This window comes from Macrotis lagotis, chromosome 1, assembly GCF_037893015.1.
Source record: "Macrotis lagotis isolate mMagLag1 chromosome 1, bilby.v1.9.chrom.fasta, whole genome shotgun sequence".
Taxonomy (NCBI): domain Eukaryota; kingdom Metazoa; phylum Chordata; class Mammalia; order Peramelemorphia; family Peramelidae; genus Macrotis; species Macrotis lagotis.
The window spans coordinates 20,547,863-20,570,745 of NC_133658.1; the positions used below are offsets into that span (position 1 = coordinate 20,547,863).

Sequence of the window (22,883 nt, forward strand, 5' to 3'; positions counted from 1 at the left end):
GGAGGGTCAGTGAAGAGGAGAGGAAAATGCTGATCTTAACTTCTCTTTTCCTCACTCTCTCCAGTCTCCTCCCTCCTCCTTGTTCTTGGAGGGAAATTCAGAGACTGAACCTGGGTAAGTAATCCATAACTAGATCTTTTCTGTTGTGTAAAGGAAATGAAGTCAGGCAAGAAGTGAGAGATGGATAAGATTTAGGATAGGGAGAGAGATGGTAGAGACCACCTGGTGTAATCCTGGTTCCTTCCCGATTCTTCCCTGTCTTTGTCTCAGGTTTTTTTTTTTTTTTGCTAGATTGTGTGTCTTGGGATTCTGTCCTGGACCCTCTTTTTCATTTTTTTGGTTTTTTCAAGACAATGGGGTTAAGTGACTTGGCCAAGGTCACACAGCTAAGTAAGTATTAAGGATCTGAGACCAGATTTGTACTCAGGTTCTCCTGACTCTAGGGCTGGTGCTGTATCCCCTGCTACCTAGCTACCCCTGGACTCTCTTTTCTTCTCCTTTTTTATACTCCCTGGTGAACTCATCAGTTCCTATAGAATTAATTTGCATCTATATGCAGAGGACTCCTAGCCCTCACCTCTTTCCTGAGGTTCAATCTCTGACAAACCAGGATATCTCTGCCTGGGGGTCCCAAAGGCAACATAAACTCAACACAGCCGAATATCCCTCACCCCAATATGCCCCCTTTCCCTGTTCCTATTGAGGGTGCCACCTTTCTTCCATCAACTCATGTGAGCAACCTCAGGGCACCCTCAGCTTTTCCCTGTTACTAAGCATTTCTCAAAACCAATCACCTGTTGGGTCTTCTCCCTCCTCAGAATCTGACCCTTCTCTCCATTCACACACTTATTACTCCAGTGAAGGCTCATATTGCTTTCTGGATGGATTGATGTAGTAGCCTCCAAAACCTTCTTCTCTCTCATTGGTCCTCTGTCCAATTCAAGTCCTACAAAGCAACCAAAGTTACATTCCTAAAACAAAAGTCTGCCCATACACTTTTCTGCTCAAGAAATGTCATTGATTCCCTAATGCTTCTAGGTTGAGAAATTAACTTCTCTTGCAACTGAGGCAGTGAGGTGAGAAGGATGTCAGGAAGACCTGAATTCAAATCCACCTTTCAACTTTAGATGCCTCTTAGCTGAATGAAGTTTTAAATTCCCCTTTGCCTCAGTTTCCTCATCTGTAAAATGGAGACAAAAATAGTGCCTACCTCCCATGGTTGTTAGAATGATTAAATAAGATAATATTTGGGACATAATGGGCTCTTAATAAATGTGTTGAATTTAATGGAATGGAATTGCCCCTCCCATCTTATTGGTGAGGAAAGAGAGATGAAGAATTACAATGAAGGATTCTGTATTTGAAAAGAAAGGACTTGGGTTTTGTTGCTGTATGATCTTGGGCAAGTTTCTAATTAATAATAGCATTTTGTAGTGAATTCTTAAGGTTTAGAAAGTATTTCAAGTCATCTCTGTGACTTTATTATTGCATCCACAAGTAAATATCCACCAGGGGACTGAAAGATGTCAACAAACACCTATTATGGGCTCAGCTCAGATGTAGTATTTACTGAAACCTGAGGTCATTTAGATCACAACCTACTGTGTTTGAAATAGCTCAAAGTGTAATGTTGGAGTCAGCCATCAGGTGGCATTCTACTCGAACTATTCATCAGGATGAACTTAGTTTCCTCAGACTCTTTGTATCCCAGTTTGGGGGTGTTCATGGCAAAGATACCAGAGGATTTGCCATTTCCTTCTCCAGTTCATTTTACAGATGAAGGAAACTGAGACAGACAAGGTGAAGAGACTTGCTCAGGGTCACACAGCTAGTGTCTGAGGCCAGATTTGAACTCAGGAAGATAACTCTTTGAACAGTTAGATCATGTAGTGAATAGAATATGGGGCCTGGAGCAGAAAGACCTGAGTAAAAATCCACCCCCAGACATTTGATAGCTGTGTGACCCTGGGCAAGTGACTACACCCTGTATGCCTTGGTTTCCTCATCTATTAAATGCACTGAAGACAGTATCTTGGTTGCCAAGAAAACCCCAAATGAATTCATGAAGAGTCTGAAAAAATTGAACAATAGTAACAAAGGATGTTTCTCCCCCAAAAAGGATTATTGTAGAAAAAATTATTCTACTCATTCAGGTTCATGGATTAACAGAAAAGGTGGAAGTTGAAATTCTCCCCCATCCCCCAAACATATATGTTACTTATTAGTCACAGGCTCTGTATTAGCTGTAGTTCCTCAACTTGTCTCAGTTTCCCTGTCATCCATCATCTCCTTTTCCCTTCCCCAGCAAGGCTTCCATATTCCCTTTAGAAGTCAGAATCAGACAGGAGAGAGAGGAAGGGAAACCTAGAAATGTATAGGGTGCAGCCAGCAAGCTCTTCTCCTGTCTTGAGAGTCCTGCCCTCAAAGAATTTACAATCTAATGAGTAAGACTGAGTGAGTAACTTGCTCAGGATTGCACAGTTAATAGGTGAATGAGGCTGAATTTGAACTGGGAGTATTTTTGACTCCAGACCCAGAGTTCTAGCCATTTCTAGCACCTAGTTGCCAAAACAATTTCCATAAAAGATCAAACAAGATAAAGTACCTGGGACAAAATGGACATAAATACTAAGTCTCTTTTCTGCATCTGGCTTGATACCTTCAAGTCGGGCTCCCTGGGTTAGACCATCATATCCTTCTCTTAAAAGGAAAAATTAGATGGTTTCTGAGGTTTCACCCAATTCTGAGATGAAGTGATTTTAAATATGAATTTTCATTTTCTACTACCGGGGAGACCAGTATCATCCTCACAGAAATAGAAGGAATTTTAGTATGCATGTATTGGATACTGCTCCTCCTACCCTCCCTGGTGCCCTGAGCCTTCCTCAGCAAAAAAGTTGGCACCAAATGATAGCAGGTTTCCTACTGTTCATTGCCCACCAAAGATCTCTTTTCCTAGTTTATTCCTATTCTTTCCTATCGAGGAAGATCTGGGTTTACATCTAGATTAGATTATGATCTTGACCTCAGTTTCTTTAACTGTAAAATGGGGAGAAATTGTAGAGGCAATTTTGAGCTCAGTGTGGAGATAAACTCCCCAGCATTTAGATTTATTGCAATTCCTCCATGTCTTCTAGAAGAGGCTAGATGATCATCTCTTAGGCAGACCGTAAACAGGACTCTTATTTGGACTGACATGGGACAAGATGACCATTGAGGTCTCTCAGATCTGAAATGTTGTCATATTGAAAACAAATGTAGGGAGAGCCCAAAGCATGATGTAGCTATGGAACAGCACCACTGGAATGAATAGTGATGATTTTATTCAAATATCCAATCAGGAAGGTTCTGGTGCTCTCACCTATCATTTCCTCCTATCTCCACAGGTCCTGCTCCCAACTTCTCCTCTAAGCTTTTCCTTTGCATGCTCAACTCTTGAATACACACTCACCTCTGGTCACCTTGTTCCATGGCCATGGGAAAGGAACATCTGAGATCCTTAGGGGAAAGGACCTTCCTAGTCTACTTTCTGGGAGAAATCATGACCTGGCTCTGCTGGGAAGAAAATATTTCTCCTGCCAGTACCTCCCCTTTCTGGAAAGAGACTGTTCCTCATTCATGGCCACCCCATCCTCCCCTTTCCATTCCCCCTTCTCTTATTTCTCCACTCGATTCCTGCCTTTGAGTCGCCTCTATAAAGGACCATGTATCCCCTGGCTGGATATGTTGATCCAAGTACTGGCCAAAGGGTAAGTGGCGAACATAGCTAGACAGGGAGGACCATCCTAGGAGCAGAGACTGTCCACCCCTACTTTGGAGAGCCATCCCTCCCAGTCAGGTCATAGAAGCTTTGGAACTGCTCCAGAGGTCCTGGGTTCCTCTATCCTCTCTAAAGCCCCAAACCTTGAGATTTCCCCATACTTAGGGAAGGGGAGGATATCAAGCAGGGTTAGGATTTTACAATGGACCCACCACAGAAAAGAGGAAGAGAAAGAATCTCCACTGTTCTCCTTTGGCTCTGCTTTACTCTGGCTCCATCTCAGACCACAGGGTCTCGGTATTTTCTACTCCCATAGATACAATGCTGCCCCCCAGCCTATCCAGGCTACTCATCTGCTGCCTGCTGCTCCCAGATCTGGTCCTGGGTGAGTCATTCCTGAACAATGGTACTGTGCTCCCTGCCTTTTCCTGTCTACTATCTGAGGCCAAAATGAGAAAAAAGGTTCCCTTGGGTTCAGTTGAGTGCCTGCATGAAATGATTTAACCAGGCTCCCATGAAAAGGATACTGGCATTTACATCACCCATCACAGACTTAACTGTATGACCTTAGATAAGCCTCTTTCCCTCTCTGTGTGTTGGGTTCCCCATCAGAAAGATTCATGGGTTAGACTAGTTGGTCTCTTAAATTCCCTCCAACTTAAAATCTATGATCTCATTTTACTGATAAAGAAACTGAGGCTGAGAGGCACCACCTTTTGTGTAAGGTCATATAATAATAAATATCTGAGCCAGGATTCACACTTAGGTCATAAACAATGAGGTCATCTTCTGTCCCATCTTCCTCCTTGCATTCTATTCTCCATATCTACTGATGGGAAATTGAGGCACAGAGGTAAAATAAACTGGATTTGCACTCAGCTCTTCTGACTCCATATCTGGCAGACTTTCTGTATCCACTACCTTTCCTTCCGGAGTAATAAAACATAGTTAGAGATGGAAGAAGTCTTTCAAGGTCCTCTTTTGCACCCCCTCATTTGTTAGATGAGGAAGTTGAGTCGAGAGAGGATCAGAATCATTCAGCAAAGTTAGTGGCAGGGATTGGGCTTAAATTCAGGCCCTCCGACTCCAAATCTCATTTTATCATGTTGAGTCAAATACCTTGGCTTGAATCTTGACTGACAGAAAAATAACTGTAATAAATAATATTTATCTAGAGCGTACTATGTATCAGACACTTCGCTAAATCCTTTATAATTGGGCCATTTGATCCTAACAAAAACTTTGAGAGGTAGGTACTATTGTTTAGCTCAGATGAGGAAACTGAAGCAAATAGTGGTGAAATGACTTGCCCAGGGTCACTAGAACAGAGTCCAGAAAGGATCTGATAGAGTACTTGAACTCAGGTCTTTTGGACTCCAAGTCTTATTTTCTTTTTTGGCAAGGCAATGGGGTCACACAGCTGGGTAATTATTAAGTGTCTGAGGCCAAGATTTGAACTCAGATCCTCCTGACTCCAGGGCTGGTGCTCTATCCACTGAGTTACCTATCTGCCTCCAAGACTTACTATCTAACCTCTATGCAACACTGCCTCTTGGTAAGATGTTCATGTATGTACATACATGCTTATCTGGAGAATCTATCTATCTATCTATCTATCTATCTATCTATCTATCTATCTATCATCTATCACTGTATCTCTGTCTCCTGTCTCTCCAAACCCTTTATAGGTTTTTTTAAAAAAAATCTTCATTGGTCCAGAAAGAATTCTGAAGGAGAAATTAGATGAAGAAGTGGATAGAGTACCAACTCTGGAGTCAGAAGGATCCGAGTTCAAATTCAGCCTCAGATACATGCTAGTTGTGTAACCCTGTGCCTTGCATATTGCCTCCACAAAAAGCGAACAAACAAACAGACTCAAAGAAATGATGAAAATAGAAGGCTGAAACTGGCATCCTCAGATGAGTTTGAATCCTGCCTCAGACACCAGCTAGACATTTTCCTCTTCCTGGATTTTGATTTTTCTCTTCTGTAAAGGAGAAAAGAAGAAAAAGGAAAGGGAATAATCCTTTATTAAGCACCTTCTATGTTCCAATAACTGTGCTAAGTGAAATATGTACACATATATATGGATAAAATCATTTGATCCTCATAACAACCTTAAGAGATAGGTATTATTATTCCCATTTTACAGTTGAGAAAACCAAGGAAGACAGAATTCTGTGGTTCTGAATAGAAGAGTTCCAAGGCTTCTTTCAGAACTGAATCTGATCCTATTCTAGAGAGAGGAGAGAATTCTGGGGTCTCACTGTTGGGATTCCTACTGACCCTACCCCCCCTCTTAGCAGGGCCCACAGTCTTCATTTTGCTTCTTCCTCTCCACCCTACCCTCAGCCCAGATTTCCAAATGGACTACTCCTCCCCAGTTCTCCTGCCCAGAAGGATCCAAGGGCTATGATTCCCATTGCTATGGAGTATTTCAGAAACCAAAGACCTGGAACTCTGCAGAGGTACTTAGGTGTGGTTATAGGGAAGCCTATGGGGTGGGTGTGTTTGCTATTTTATCTCAGGGTTCCTTGGGTCAATGTCATGGCATGAGAATTCAACCTTCATTACCCCTAATCTGACCCAGGTGTTGTCTTCCTCTCCCACCTAAATCCTAAATTGTTCCCACCTATACCCAAGTGACTGTCTCTGAGCCATGGTTTTCCTATCTGGAAGGACAGGACACCCCAAGCCTCCACAGTCCTTGTCTTTTCTAATATCTCTAATTGTTGTTTTCTCTCTTCCCCTCTTCCACCTTTTCCCCTTATTGCAGATCCTCCCATGGATAATGTATTGTCTGCCTCTTCTTTACCCCATCCCCTACAATGTCTTTTCTTTTCTTTTCCACAGCTGAACTGTCAGAACCTGACCTCGGGTCATCTCTTATCCTTGATGAATGAGTCAGAAGCTGACTTTGTGGCTGCCCTGGCCTCCCAGAGTTTAGGAAAGAATCGTACTTACCTCTGGATTGGCCTTCATGACCCCAACCAGGTAACTTTACTCCACCTTCCCATCAACTGCCAATCTCCTTTCTTTGAACTCTGAAAGTGATGAGGCAGAAGAGGGAAATGGAGGAAGTGAGAGTCACTGAGATAAGGAGGATGTAGTGGCCAATCTTCTTGCCTTAGCCCATTGCCACAGTCTGCTTATCCATCATCAGTGACCATCTCATGCTTAAATCTGTATCTTGTCTGTCTTTGGGTCTACTTTGGAGGAAGGGAATGGAAGTGGATGGTGGAGGTTTCCACTAGAGGCTGATTATCATGCGAGGTATCAGTGTGGAAAGAAGAGTCTAGGATTGAAAGTCAGAAGCATTGGGTTCAAATCTTACTTCTGCCACTAGAACCTGTGTGACCCTGGAAAAGTAATATCTCTGTGTCTATTTTTCAAAACTGTGTAAAGGGAGATGATGGACTAGGTGAACACTCAGGTTCCTTCTGATTTGAAATCAATGATAATAATAATAATGATAACTAGCATTTATAGAGCATTTTAAGGTTCGCAAAGTGCTTCCTCTATTATATTCAATATGATCTTTATAATGACCAGGAAGTAGGTATTATTTTGATACCCATTTTAGAGATGAGGAAATAGAGGTAGAAAAGGAAAAGTGACTTGCCCAAAGTCACACAACCAAATGTATCTTAGGCATGCTGGCACTATTCTACAGATTATCTTTATTATAAGGTTATCTGTTGGATGATTTCAAAGGGGATTTTTGCACAGATGTGGGTGGAACTCAATGATCTCTCAGGTCCCTTCCAATTCTGAGATACTTCCCTCCTCAGAACCGTCGCTGGCGCTGGAGTAACAATGCTCTGCTGACTTTGAATTCCTGGGAAAGAGGAGCCCCCACTAAGACCACCCTCAAGTTCTGTGTGAGTCTGTCCCCACGCTCAGGTGAGAGAAAAAACATATCTCTCTGATCCTATCTCCCCCCTCTTCCCCTAAAGCCAACAGGATACTTGGTAAGTTGAGGCTTCTGGGTCTCTTCTCCCTTCTCCCTCTTGCTCATTCCTTCTTTTATTCATTTAATTCTTTCTCCAGCATGTTCAGAAGTACATATTCAATTTACGGGGGTTGTGCAGCTCCTGAGGTCAGGGCTACTAGAATGGGGACCACTTTCCCTTTCCTCTTTGTCTTCAGGGTTTCTACAGTGGAAGGATCAACACTGCGATGAAGAGCTTCCCTTTATCTGCAAGTTCTCAGTACTTAAATAGAGCCTGGGGTTAGGAGGGAGCTGAGCATGGAGTCATCAAGGAGCTAGAAATGGACTCTGAAGGTCAGGGGTGCAGCCTTTACACTCCTAAAGAAGCCTCTCCTCCTCTTTCCTGCCCTTGCTTTCCCTCCCTGCCTCTTCTCTCCCCTTTTCTTCTTTCCTCTTCTTTCTATACCCTCCTCTCCCCTCCCTTTTTCTTCTCTCCCTTCTCCCTTATGCCCTCCATTTTCTTTCTCTCTTCTTTCTTCCCTCCCCATTTCTCCAGTCCTCTCCCCTTTTTCTTCTCTCCCTTCTCCTCCCCTCTTTTCTTCCTTTTTCTTATCTCCTCTTTCTTCCCCCTCCTCCTCTTCTTCTTTCCCCTTACTTCCCCTCTTTCTCTTCCCTTTCCCCTCTCCCAATCTCTTCCTTCCCTTCCTTTGTTACCTAGTGGCTTCGTGACCCAAAGTACTAAATATATCAAAATAAATCTTTGATTTCTACAATTGAATATGTCTATTTCACTTGAATTCACAGAAGTGGAGATCTCTGTGGGCTTTGGGTGGTCAAGAAAAGTTTCCAGTAAAAGACACGTTTTGTTGAACTTGGAGTCAGAAAGATGAGTTCAAATCCTAATTCAGGCATATAAACTTATATATAAACATGTAAACTTGCCCCTGGACACATCACCTATCCTTCTTAGACCCCAGTTTCTTTATCTTTATAACAATCAGATTGAACTAGATAGCTATGTCCCTTTAAACTTGAATGACTATCTTAGGAATAGGATCTGGGTTCAAATCCAAGCTCTGTCCTTCACTACATGATTTTGGGCAAATCACTTTATCTCTGTTGGTCCCAGTGACCTCTGTAAAGTGAAGGGAGTGGACCACTAAGGTTCCTTCCAGATCTACATCTATTAATCTGTAATAGGGAGGTCACTTCCCCATTAAACACTGAGCTCCTTAAGAACAGGGACTGTCTTTTGCCTTTTCTCATCATCAGCCCTCAGCACAGTGATAGGCACTTAATAAATACTGGTTGACTTGACTGCTTTGTGAGGCAGGTACTCCATAGTTGGACAGTTTCTATGTTAGAAATTTTCCTCATTTTTGATTTCTCTGGATTGGCAGTCTCCACTGGACACCCCACAGTTGCTGAATAAGCCTGAATGAATGAATGAATGAATGAATGAATGAATAAATGAACGTAGTCTCTTAGAGAAGATTAGAAGAGAGAGAAGTTAGCAGGAACATTAAAATATAGACATTTGTGTGAGATTAACTCAACTCCCAACCAAATTGGGTAGAGGTGGGGCAACCCTGTGCTACAAGTTACCACATGGATCTGATAGCAGAATGGTGGAGAGGACCCTGACTCATTACTCTATCCTGAGTCTCACATTTACTGTTTTGCGAGGGGGAAAATGAGTGAAATGAGACCCATAATAAGATAAGTTGGTACCATGTAGGAAAAGGGTCAAAGTTGGTAGGAGAGCATTAGAAATGAGAGACATTCTTTGATTTATTCTTGGAGAGAGGACAGAAATGATTCCAGATCTTCAAGATTAGAAATATCTGGAGGGACAGGGACAGATTTTGGAAGATAAACATATAGAGGAATTCAGTACCTCAATTTTCTCAACTTGTCTCCTTGGAGATTGTGGGGAATTTCCTATTGTATGATATAAAGATTCCTCTTTGTCTTAGTCGAGCAAGATTTTATCTCATTCCCATTGAATGTAATATGTTATTCTCATGTATTTTCTGTTATACAAAATATTTTTATATACACCATAAAGACATTATTTTCTGTTTTTTCTATACTTAATATGTTAGAATATCAATATATAACAATATGCTATATCCAATATTTAATATTTGAATAAAACATATATATATATATATTTGAACTTTTGAGAGTTTTCTGTTTTTTTCTTTATTTCTTTTATTCCATTTGCAATCTATTTGGATAAATGTGTTTACTATTTGTGATGATTTTTTGACTAGCTAACATTAATATGAAGGGACCAGGTCAAAAGATGTAATCTTGGAATAGCCTCCTAAAAGGGATAGCAATGACAGAAGTTAGCATCTATTGGATCTAAAAAAGTAATGCCCCTCAATCTGTCTTGGTGTTGGTGTTGTATGGTCAGCCTGGTGAATATCCCTGCAAAACTCAGAGAACTTACTAGAAGAAGTGAGGTAAGCATCAACCTCACAAAGAAGACAGTTAAGAGGGGAGAAGATTCCTTATATGCTCAAGGACAAAGATATTAATGGGTGTAGAGTTGCTATGGTGATCAAACAAAGACTCTTGGGAAGGGAGGGAGAGGCCAGGATCACAAAGAAGCTTGTACTGAGGCCTTTGGATATAAAACCCAACTGTCAATTTAAGAGGTTCCTGGACAATAAGAGAAGTCTGCATTTTGAACTGGGAAAACATGAGAAGAGAATGGGCCAAGTGGTCCAATTCTGAGCTTCTCTTTTTTGTTGTTTTCATGATACAAATTAAATATTAATAGTATATTATTTACAATCCTGAGTCTCACATTTACTGTTTTTGGGAGGGAAAATAATGAGTGAAATGAGACCTGTGATAAGTTGGTACCATGTAGGAAAAGCATACAGATACTTGATGTAGCTAAGGATCTAACTTTGTGGTTCACACAGATAGGCTTCAATCAATCTTAGATCAAAGTCTTTTGTCATTCTTAAAACCCAGCTGGGGATTTCTGGTGGTCTTTGGCTGTCAGTTTAATGGCTGCCTCCACTCCCAGGGAAACTGGAGGGTGGGGTGGGATGGAAAATACAAAGGAAACCAATATAGACAGTATGAAATTCAGCTCTTATATATGGGGCAATCACTGGCATTCAGCAAATTGGTAGAGAATTCATCATTATGAGGATGGTGAGATCTATCCTAAGTCAAATAATTATCTTAATGAGGTAGCTGTTTCCCACATTTATTTGGCTCAAATGATGCCTTTTGGTGAATTGCTTCATAGAGATTAAAATGGTTCAGGTAACAAGCAATTATGTAGTATTTACTATGTATAGACACTGTGTCACATAGAATTCACATAAGAAGTGGGACATTAAAGTGATAACTTATTTATTGAGACATCTGATGATATTGTTCATTATGAGAGAAGAGGTCATGAGAAAGCTAGTGGCTGAAAAAGATGATTTGTAAGAAAACTTGCCTGGAGAGTAATGACACAGATAATCACAGTGGTTTGGAGCATGCCCAGATCACCCAAAACAGAGCTATCTAAGGCATTTGGGGCCTTCTCCTGGGAGACAGAATTGACACTAATACAGGAGTGAGTTTATCCTGAGATTAAGAGCATCCTCTTACCTTTGGCGGCCCCAGTCAATCCTTTAGGAAGTACATCTAGTCATAGGGTGCCCCATACTAGTGTAGATGAGCTTCCTAAATGTTTGAGTTGAACTAAAACTGCGCCCCTAGCCTAGCAATATTGAATGGGACAGGTAGTTATCATTGTACTTGATGAAGATGCTCTTGCTATTTCCCTGTGATCCATGGAGTAAAGCAAGGTTGTATACTTGTTCCCAAGCTATTGAGCATGATGTTTTTGGTGATGTCAGATGCCTTCCACAAGGATTAAAAAGCATCAAGGTCAGCTACAACATTGTGGAAGGCATAGAATGCTGCCAAATATCTCTAAACTTTGGCATCAAAAATGACCTCACAGATGCCCTAGAGTTATTCTATTCTTCTTAGCCCCAGGTGGCAGATCGAGGACAGATTTGTGGAAGTTGTTAAAAAGACTTTTTTAATGTGAAAAAAAAACAGCCATGAAAAAGGATGGGCTGCCCCAGGGCTTAAAGACACCCTCCCAATACTCCCTCTCCCAATTTTTATTCAAGCAGAGGCTTAATGACCACTTGTTAGGTATATTGTAAGGGTCATTCAGTTAATAAGTATTAAATACTTACAACATGCCAGTGATTGTGCTGTGCTAAGGACACAAAAAGAGACAAATGACAAGGAACTCACAATGTAATGGAGAAAACACCATGCAAACACATGTATAAAAACCAGAATATATATATATATATATATATATATATATATATATATATATATATATATATATAATAGGAACTAATTGAGATAAAAAATATTAATCTTAAGAGATGATAGAAAGTTTCTCATGGGGACTTAAGGGAAGCCTGAGTTAGATAAGAAGGGCAAAACATTAAAGACATGGGAGGATAGGTCAGAAATGGACTGGACCCGAAAGATGGAGTGTCTCGTTCCCAGAACAGTAAAGAAGTCACTGTCATTGGACCAAAGAATAAGTGATGGATAGTAAGATGAAAAAAGATTGGAAAGGTAGGAGAGGTTTAGGATATAAAAGAATTTGAATATCAGAGAACTTTGTTTTTGATTCTCAAGGCAGAAGGAATCCACTGAAGTTTATTGAAGGGGTGAGTCGATGGCTAGATGACATGATCAGACCTGTATTCTAGAAAAATCTCTTTAGTGGTTGAATGAAGGACAAAATGGAGTGAAGAGAGACTGGGGGTGGAGATCAATCTCCTTAGTAGCTACTACAATAGTCCAGGGCTGAGGTGATAAAGGCCCACATCAAGGTGATGGCTGTATTAGAGGAGAAAAGGGGGCATTATTTGAGAGATGTTGCAGTGGTGAGATCAACAGGTCTTGGCAAAAGATTGAATATGGAGGTTTGTGATAAATACCTAGGTTGTGAGGGATTGGGTGGGTGTTGTTTCTCTCAACTTCCTTGATAAGAAAGTTTGGGAGGGAGAAGAATTTAGGAAGAAAGATTCTGTTTTGGATTGTTGAGTTTAAGATGTTTGAGATTGGACATCAATTTTGAGATGTTGGAAATGTGATATTGAAGGTCAGCAGAAAGGTTAGGACAGGAAAGGTAGATTTGAAAATCAGCATAGAGATGGTAATTAAATCCATGAGAGCTGATGGGATCACCAAATGAAGAGGTATAGAGGGAAGGGAGAGGAGAGGGCCCTGATCAGGACACCATAATAAGAGGACAAGACCTGGATTTAGAATTAACAAGGGATAGTCAGGAGGCATCTGATAGATGGGAAGAGAACCAGAAAAAACTGGTGTCCCAAAGATCTAGAGAAAAGTGAATATCAAGGAAAAGAGGGTGATCATTAGAGTCAAAATTTGCAAAACAATGAGGACTGAAAAAATCATTGAATTTGGCAATTAAAAGATCATTGGTAATATTGGAGGGAGAGAGTGATATTGCCAGATGGTAAGTTTGAAAGTCATATTTTATAATATAATATTTATAGGATTGAGAAGAACATGAGAGGAGAGAAAAGGGAGGCACCTATCATAGATATATCTTTCATGAATTAAGTCACAAAGGACAGAAGAGATATAGATAGATAATAGGAATGAAAGAATCAAGTGAGAGCAAGGTTTTTATTTGCAGATAGAAGATACATGGATATGTTTGTATGGTGTAGTGAAAGAGTCAGTAGACAGAAACAACTTGTAGAGAATTGATGGAGTGGGGGTTGACAGAGGAACCAATGTTTTGGGGTAGAGGGGATAAAATAGAATTTGTTGCTAAGGGGTGATGGGAGGGAGAAGCTGGAAGTGGCATTTATGGGGAGCAAGGAGAATTCCAATGCTTGTTCCTTGGCCAGTGAGCCAAGGGAATAAGTGAAAGTATAACCAGCACTAGAAAGGGTGACCAGGGAAGCTGTGTTCTTAGAGGGGAATCAGGGTTCACTAAGAGTTGGAAGATGCAAGGAGTGGGAGAGAATAGGAGTGAGAGAAGAAAAAAATTAGGATAAAAGAAAATTGCCTGGAGCAGACATTCCAAATGGCATAGTCAAAGGGCTGGTGGTGTTTAGTTGGGCCTTTGGGATGGGAGGATTTAAGGGGCATCTTGCCCCAAAATTCTCCTTCAGTGGAATATTCAAGGCTCCTGCCCCTCCAAATAAAGGGTTCAACATGATTAGGAAGAGTCTAGGGTACTTCAGATTGATTCTGTAAGTAGCTTAATAATCAAAGTGGGTTACTTACATTGGAGCAGTCTAGAGTGACAGCTAGTCAATCTATTGAAATTCCCTCAAAAGCCCCCCCCCAAAAAAAAACCCTATATGGTAGTTATAGAAATCAGGCAAAAGGAAGAGGAGTTATAGAGTATGCTATTGCAGATTGGCTGATATTTTGGTCTATTCTGCTCATCAGTGGGCTTGGGTTTCAGATACTTGGGTCCTGTATCAGTTCTATTTTGACCAGAGTCCCAGGCATGTAAGACCTTGCATTGATCACTGTGGTCATGCCCCATTCAGTGTGTTTTCATTTGACTTCCATTAATCTTGATTTATATTCAGGATTTTCGTTGATATGAACTCCATATTATCATTATTATTATGACTTTCATTGATTGAAACTTTGGCTAGGAAACTCACATTATTAATGAACTTTACTGCTAAAGACTTTTCCTAGGAAATCTACACTATTCATAGTTTTTGCTGCTTAAGGAGTCCACATTATGACTTTCACCCATAGGGACCTCACAGATGGATAGGAATAAGGAGTGGGGATTGGGGCTTGTAAGATGACCTACAGTGGTTCGGAATCCCTGGGAGGTGTAGGCTATAACCAGGTGTGAGAATGTTCATCACTAACCACTCCTATTCCCAAAGGAGGCTAGAGACAAGGGCAATATCAACTGAAAAGCATTCGGTCATCTGGGAGTGCCTATTTCATGATTTTTCTTCTCTGAAGACAGGAGATTAGGCAGAATATGGCATAGCAGGAGTTGAAATCTGGAGAAGAAGAAGAAGAATTCCCCAAACTCAAGTAGAATGAAGAAAACAGATCCAAGAAAGCTACATATGCAACGACTACAATAATGTAAATAGTAACACCATTTCAATCAACTACCAAAATCAGACTACCAAAAATCTGAATGCTAAGAAATCTTAATGAATAAACTTGTCCCCCCAAGAAAGGAAAAAGAAGATACCCACTTCTTTCTCCCCTTTGCAGAGGTGGGAATGTACAGGTAAGAAATAGATTTAAAGTACAAGTTTTTTGATATGTTGGTTAGTTTTGCTAAAGTGCTTTCCATCTTTAAAACAAAAGGTCTTTTTTAAAAGAAATGGTCCTCTGAGAGTGGGAAGAGGTGTACATTGGGAAAGGGAGGTGATAAAAAAAACAAAAGACAGGAATAAAAATGTCCTTTAAACGTTCATAGTTCTCTTCTGGAAAATAATTTAGAATTTTAGCCTCAAAGTCACTAAGCTATCACTTTAACGCATCCATATCACTCCTAGACATTGGCAAGGAGGTACCCAGTGAATGTGACACACATTTTTAGATACAGTCAATGTGTGACTTTGCTTTGTTTGACAATATCAATTTATTTAAAGAAAGTGCTTTTTTGGGGGGGGATTTGAAAATTAGTATGGGAATTAGTGTATAGAGATAATGATAATAACAAGAGAAAAGGGAAAAGGATGCCCATTAATTGTAAACATATATATATATATATATATATATATATATATATATATATATACTGAAATATATACATATACTGAATTGAGCTGAAGGAAATAGAGATGGAAACCCAAATGAACAGGACAGAACTATCATTTTGATTTTAATATACTTGATAAGCAAGCCATAGTGATACAAGTTCACGTTTCATATCATTTGTCTCTTCTCTGATACTGAAAGATTCATCTTAGTTTATAACTGACACACTCATATTAAAAGCATAGAAAAAACTAAGCTTTAAAATTGTTTGTCTAGTGTTGGTGACTGATTGAATGCTGCCAACACTTCTCTAATTTCTTTTTTTTTAAAGAGATTCCAGGAAGTTGTGGTAAAGGGGTGTGTACAGTCAAGACACCATTTAACCTTGCTTCCATTGGCTGGAATTTCCTTCTCCTCTGGCTCCAGGGTTTCACCTTTCTTTGATTCCTTCCTCCTGTACCAGGGTACTTTTGGAAACTCACTTATTCTAGAGTAAATTTCCTCCTCTTCCTCCTTCTCCTCTTCCTCAGGTTTCCCAAGGCTATGGGAATGGGGCAGCTGGAAGCCCCTGGAGAAGTACTAACCCTCTATCCCTGCCTGGAGAAACCATTTCCCTGCTGTTCCCGAAAGAAGGCATTGCTTGTGCCTGCTCCTGAACCCAGTTTGGGAAAGACCACACTTATGCCCAGAACCCCCTTGCCTATCATTAACCCACCTGCTCTATCCTTCATCCTTCCCATTTCTTTACTTACTTAATCACCTCTTCTACCGCTGCCCAAGTCCACTCCCTTTTTGGCCCTCTCCTTATAAAGATCCTGTTATTGGCAGGTCAGACACCTGATCCCTTAGCCCTGCCAATCTGGTAAGTGAGAGATGAAGGGCTTGAGAAAGGAGTCAGTCACTCCACACACTAAAGTCATTTCCTTCCCAGAGGCAAGAAGGAGGCATTTCACCTTAGGAAGACAGCTGACTTAGAGGTAAATGAAAACAAATTTATTTCTGAATAGCTATGAAAGGGAAGGACCTTTCCCTCTTAATGCCAGCTACCACCAGATTCTGTCCATTCCCCAGAGTCACCAGAAAGGGGAGGAGGAAGGAGATAAGAGAGAACTCAGTTCCAATCTCAAGGAAGAGAGAACAAGCTCTGAGGCCCCATCCCTAACCCCATCTCTGGGTTAACCCAGGGCTAGGGGTGCCATGGAACTCAGGGATTCTGTTCTATGCCCCCAGACTCCAAAATGATGCTGCCCCTCAACTTCTCAGAGCTACTCTTCAGCTGCCTGCTCGTCATGGTCCTGGCACAAGGTGAGTTCCATCAGAGTTTTCCATCTGGTTTCCAGCTCTTAGGAGCAAAGAAAAGGGGCTAGAGTAAAGGGGCACAGGGATAGATCCCACAGCTGGGATCTCCAGGGGTTCATAGGTTCAAGGCTACTGAGCGTAGTCCATATCTCTTTCAATCCAATTTTCTTTTCCTTCTCCCAGGACTGGAGGACCCCTCTGATCCTCCCTCAGCCAAGAGCTTCTGCCCTGATGGCTTCAGTTTCTTTGGTTCACACTGCTATGGTTTAGTCCGTTATGAAGACACTTGGAGCACTGCAGAAGTTTGTTAGGGGAAGGGATCCCTACCACATTTACTTAGCTCTGCCCCCTCTGCCAACAGACATTTTCCTCAGGGGCCATTTTTAACCCTCTGGTTTAACCCCATGGTCCTGAACCAAGGGTTCTTCCTATAGGCCCCTCAGCCTTCTTCTCTTACCTCTGTTGAACCCCCTGCCCCCCATAGTTGGCTTTATCTTCTCACCTTTTCTCCTTCCTCCAATGACACCAGTACCCCATGCCTTCTCCCATAGGTGCTGTGCCAAGACTACCCCTCAGGCCACCTCTTGTCCCTGCTCAATAGTGCTGAGGCACTTTTCGTGGCCACCATGATTACTGAGAACGGGGGGAGTAAGAAACCCATTTGGATTGGTCTGTATGATCCCAATGAGGTGAGACACAAAAGTAACTCCCTCTCCTTGCTGGGGGTGGGGATGGGGAGGAGGGGAGAGCAGTTGGGCAAAGGGATGGTCTAGTGCCAGTCATACTGGTTTAAGTTCTCGCTTCCCTTTCCAGGATAAAGTTCTGGAATGGGGAGAGACTGGAAAGGAAACCTGAGGAAGAGAGTGTCCAGTGGCAGGGAGACTTTGGGATGGGGGGGCAAACATCTGTAGGATCTGCACAGTTACCCCAGACCTCCTTGACAAGCACCTCCCATTGGTTTTACTTCCATAGGTATCTAGGATTTGCTCAGCTTCCCTTAGGAACTGGACTAAGAACAGAGGATACAAAGAAATGCAAAAACAGTCCCTACCTACCCCCACCCCCATGCTCCGAAAACTCACATTCCAAGGTGTAAAGAAATAAGTCCGTGCAAGAGCTCTCCAGAACAGATGACAAATCATCTGGAAGTAAAGGACGTCGGTTGTTGTGTGCCCCTTGCCAGGAAGGCTTTCCCTCCTTATATCCTCCTCCTGATTGCCTTGGAATCCCAGTTAAAGTTCCATCATTTACAGGAAGCTTTTCCCTAGCCCTCTTAATTCTAGGACCTTCCATTTTTGCATTATATGCTATTTATCCTGTCTATAACTTGTTTGCATATATTTACCTGCTTTTTGTCTCCCCCATTAAACTGTAATCTCTGCCTCAAGGGTAGAGATTGTCTTTTGTCCCCTTTTTTGGTATCCTAAGTGCTTGGCAGACTGCCTAGCAAGGACTATGTTCTTAATAAATGTTGATTGCTTAGGTTGAGTCTGAAAAGAAGCAAAGGGAACAATGAGTCCTAGATGAGGAGGGAGGGTACGGCAGATAGTGCCAAGGTAGGGTCATGAGACTGAGTCATGCTCTGAAACACAAGCAGAATAGTGTCTTTGGATAATAGAGTGCATGGGGGGGGGGAGTTAGGAATATGATGATTGGAAAGCTGGGATGAGCTTTAAATGCCAAACTGAGGAACATGGATTTGATCCTGGAGCTGTCAAGGAACCCATGGAGGAAGAATCAAACAAAGGCCTTTAATCTTGGCCATTCCAAGATCACTGATGACTTAGAAAGGACTATTGCAGTGGAACTGTAAGACAAGAAACCAACTTGAGGGGGTTTACAAAGAAAGTGAGTGGAGAGGATATAGATAAAGGTCATAAAGAAGAAAGCTTGGATTTAGGGAATCGCAGTTTCTGATTTGGGTTTCTCTGGGCTCATAGTCTGGCTGGGTTAGAAGCGGGAGGGTCACAGGAAGGTCGAGCAGAGCTCCAAGTGGGTCTTCAAGACGGGGTAGAATATGGATGAGGGAGGTAGTTCTTAGTTGGAATAGTAGCAGCATTTGGAAAGGCTTAAAGGGCAGAGCAATCCTAGTAGTTCTGGGGGACCTAGGGAAGATTCATGAATAAATTCTATAAATATTGAAGGGTAGCTGATTAGGGGCTCTCTCTCTCTCTCTCTCTCTCTCTCTCTCTCTCTCTCCACTAATCATTGTATTACCTGACCCTTCCTCCAGACCGGCAAGTGGCGTTGGTCCAGTGGTGGCCTTTTTGTCTACCAAGCCTGGGATGTGGGAGCCCCCAGCCGAACCAACCCAAACTATTGTGTAATCTTGACTCAGGATTCAGGTGAGAAAGAGTGACATAGAGAAACACCTACAACTTTGATAATGGTCAGGCCTATACCCTCCATCCCTGAGTTTTCCTCTTTCTTCCTCGCCTTCCTTCTCTCCTATTCTCCTCTCTACTTCCCTCCCCTCCCCTCCCCTCCCCTCCCCTCCCCTCCTCTTCTCTTCATTTACTCTGTCTCCCCCTTACCCTTACCTTTATCCATGTTCCCCTTCTTCCATTCTCTGCCCCTCCCCTGCCCTCCCCTTCCATCCTGTTCCTTTTTCCTTTATCTTTTCCCCCTCTCCCTCCCCTCCCCTCTGCTCCCCTTCCCTCTTTTAATTTACTTTTACTTCCTCCACCTTTCTTCATCTCCCTCTTTTTTGAAGCCACAGTGCCATACCTGTGTTGGACATAATCTGAGCTCACTCTTTCAACCTTCAGGCACTAATGGAAAAACTTGTGTTCTTCATTAGAAGATTAGGTGTTTTTTTTTTTTAGTTTCTTGCAAGGCAATAGGGTTAAGTGACTTGCCCAAGGCCACACAGCTAGGTCATTATTAAGTGTCTGAGGCCAGATTTAAACTCAGGTCCTCCTGACTCCAGGGCTGGTGCTCTGTCCACTGCACCACCTAGCCGCCCCAGAAGGTTAGGTTTTGAGCAGCCAGGTGGCACAGTGAATGGAGCACTGGCCCTAAAGTCAGTGGAACCTGAGTTCAAATCCTGCCTCAGACACTTAATAATTACCTAGCTGTGTAAACTTGGGCAAGTCACTTAACCCCATCGCAGAAAACAAAAATGTTAGGTTTCAGAGGAAGACTACCTCCTCTTCCTTCAAAGTTCTTGGGATAAATTTATTTCTATACCTGATAAGGTTTCCAGAAGCCATTTAGTTCAAATATTTTATTGGACAGTCAAGAAAACTGAAGCCCAGGCAACTTGCAGAAGTTTACATAACTCTATCTGCGGGAGTGGTTTTATAATGTATACCCCCTTTGGTATACTTTCTCCAATGATTATCAGTTGACATTAATTAACCATTCAGGCTTATGTTTTAGAATTTTTAAAAATGAAATGGACATTCTAAGAATAGTTATTACAATCCCTTCCTTCACACAAAGCCCCCCACAAGTAGGTTCCCTCTTCTACAAACACATTCAGTCAAGGACAAAGAGAGCTAAAACAGAGAAAGCACATGTAGTGATGACCTTAATTCAGATTTTGCCACCCACTACTATTCTGGCAGCAAAGTGATATAGTCGATAGAGTGTCAGGCCTGGAATCAAGAAGACTCTTTTCTCTGAGCCCAAATCTGGCCTAGCCATGTGACCCTGGGCAAGTCACTTCACTCTGTCTCAATTGCTTCATCTGTAAAAAATGAACTAGAGAAAGAAATTGTGTTGGACATAATCTGAGCAAGCCTCTCCAGTATCTTTGACAAGAAAACCCTAAATGGGGTCACAAAGAGTCAGACACGACTAAAATGACCGGACAACACATATTTCAGAAAAACCCTGGTAGAATATTGATGAGAAATTAAACTCCTCATATTTTTCCAGGTTAAAAAGGTCTTCTAGTCCAGAATGGGAGACTGGAGGAGATAGAGAGGCTCTTCTCCCCAGTGAGGTATTTCCTCTTTGAGACTTGACTGGATCTCCTCCTTCCTTTATACTGGTCAGACACTGAACACTGAATTCAGCTCTGGCTTCTTTTATCTAAGACCCAGAAAGATTGATTTAGCCTCTTCCCTGTTCAGTAACATTCCATTTTATTCACTGGATTTCATGTCTTTCAAATGATCAAGGCCTTCCATCTAACAAACCACTTGATTGAATAGTTGATTCAGTTAAAGTGTTTTCATCTAGTTAGAATAGTTATAAGTTGGACAGGATGTCTAATTTGATATAATTGCCTCCCATTCTTGCCATGGATGGATGGAGAGCCTAAAGGAAAAAGGCCAAGATCATCAGAATAGAGGCCACAAGATCCAGTCCACCCAGATCAGTATAACCTATACTATTTCTCTATAGGATTCCAAGCATGGAAGGATGAACTGTGTAGCATAAAGCTCCCCTACATTTGCAAGTTCAAAGCCTAGAAGCAGCAAGCCAAATGAATGCTCATGACCCCCAAGACCTGAAGCAATGAGTTGAGAGGCTCTGCAACCCTGGATTCTAATGGACATTCTGTGGGCCCTGGTTATAGTTTCTCTGCCCTCCCAGAGAATCTTCTTTCCAACCCACCTTTTGACCCAGAGCACTGACAAATCAGAATAAACTATTCTTCTCCCCACCCTACTGCCTCTTTTGTTCTCTGTGGTTGGTACTTGATTCTTCAAATACAGGTTATCCTGTGTATGCATATGTATATGCATTTTGCAGGGTCCTGGCAGGCATCTCTAATGTAGCCTGTGCTACGAGGCTATGTTTTCATTCATTCATTCATTTATTTGTTTATTCATTCATTCATTCATTTATTCATTCTGACCAAATACTGAGTGACCTACTCATTGCTGAGAGTAAAAGGAAAGCAGAATATGTCCTTTGGAAATGTAAAGTGAATAGAAGTGAAGACACTACAGGATATACAAGACAGAATTCTAGAACCAGAAAATTTGGGGACTGGAAAGGAACTTGATCACTGTCTAATCTAAAGACATTCACAATACTGCATTCAGCGTCCTTTATTTTGGTTCAATTCTTTCTTTTTAGAGAGGACAGATTATTGAAACAAGTCAGACTGGATTCATATGGGCACTTCTAATGAAGAATGTGAACTTTTCCATCGGTGTCTGGGAGAGAAGATGGGGGGGGGGGGGACTTTTGATCATATTTAAGAGCCAAGAATGCCTTGGAGATCATCTGTTGGCTAGAACTCTGAAGCGGATGTACACTTGTTCCAGGAACCATCATCTAGGAGAACAACAGAATGTTCTTGCAGTGTTCTTCCTTTCCCCCTTTCTCATCCAGAAGATAGTGTGCAGACAGACCTATGTCTTGGGTGAAGAAAACTCATGTGTATGAAAAGTCTCTTCCCTCCAGGAACTGTCCATGGTGGTCTTAAACAGAGGTTTAAATCACATGGACATATGTAACAAAATTTTCTTAATTCACTTAAGCTGAGATGAGTTCCCAAAAGTGAACTTTACCAACCTAAGATATTTTATTTGTCATGACATTTATTAAATATTCATTAAAAATCAGACACTATATTAGATCTTAAGAATATAATAAATGGAAAAAGAAAGGTATTGTTTTTCCTCAAGGAGCTTACATTCTAATGGAGACATGACAACTTACAAAAGGGAGCTGAATAGAGGGAAAAGGTAACTGGGGCAGAAGTAGTAGCAACTGAAGAAGCAGAAGCATAACCAGGAGGTGAATAAAACATGGCTGGCCCAGGCCTTACTCCAAAATGGAGGCCAATAGAAAGAACTTACCACTTGGGAAGAGGCCTGGCAAGGTAAATAGCTCTACCAGAGTGAAAAAGATAGAAAATCTGGAAGTACATGTAGGGGACAAAGCATCTGCCTATTGCCGAGAGTTGAGTAGGGGGAAGTGGAAAGTCAATTGGAAAGCTTTTGGAATTTCAGTCTTTGCTGTGAAGGTCATGAAGCTCAGCTTGACATGCCTGCCCTAGGATTATACCCTTCATTAGCCCTGACAGATGTACACTCAGGATGCTCCTGAATATTTCCCTGTGCTAACAAAATTTTAAATGTGGTCTGGACAGGACAGGTGTCTAATCTGTGAAAAAACTAGAGATAAAAATAAAGAAGG

General features: G+C 41.6%; 1 protein-coding gene and 1 pseudogene across 1 annotated transcript; both read left to right on the forward strand.

Moving 5' to 3' along the window:
- The first annotated feature begins 3,723 nt into the window (after window positions 1-3,723).
- LOC141512316 (lithostathine-2-like) lies at window positions 3,724-7,983 on the forward strand (annotated as a pseudogene).
- Window positions 7,984-16,723: 8,740 nt separating this feature from the next.
- Window positions 16,724-21,328, forward strand: LOC141512792 (lithostathine-like). The gene is made up of 5 exons (XM_074222027.1): window positions 16,724-16,787; window positions 16,965-17,083; window positions 17,333-17,470; window positions 19,015-19,126; window positions 21,135-21,328. The coding sequence occupies exons 1-5, from the start codon at window positions 16,724-16,726 to the stop codon at window positions 21,200-21,202; spliced, it is 501 nt and encodes a 166-aa protein (XP_074078128.1). The 3' UTR covers window positions 21,203-21,328.
- The last annotated feature ends 1,555 nt before the right edge of the window (window positions 21,329-22,883 follow it).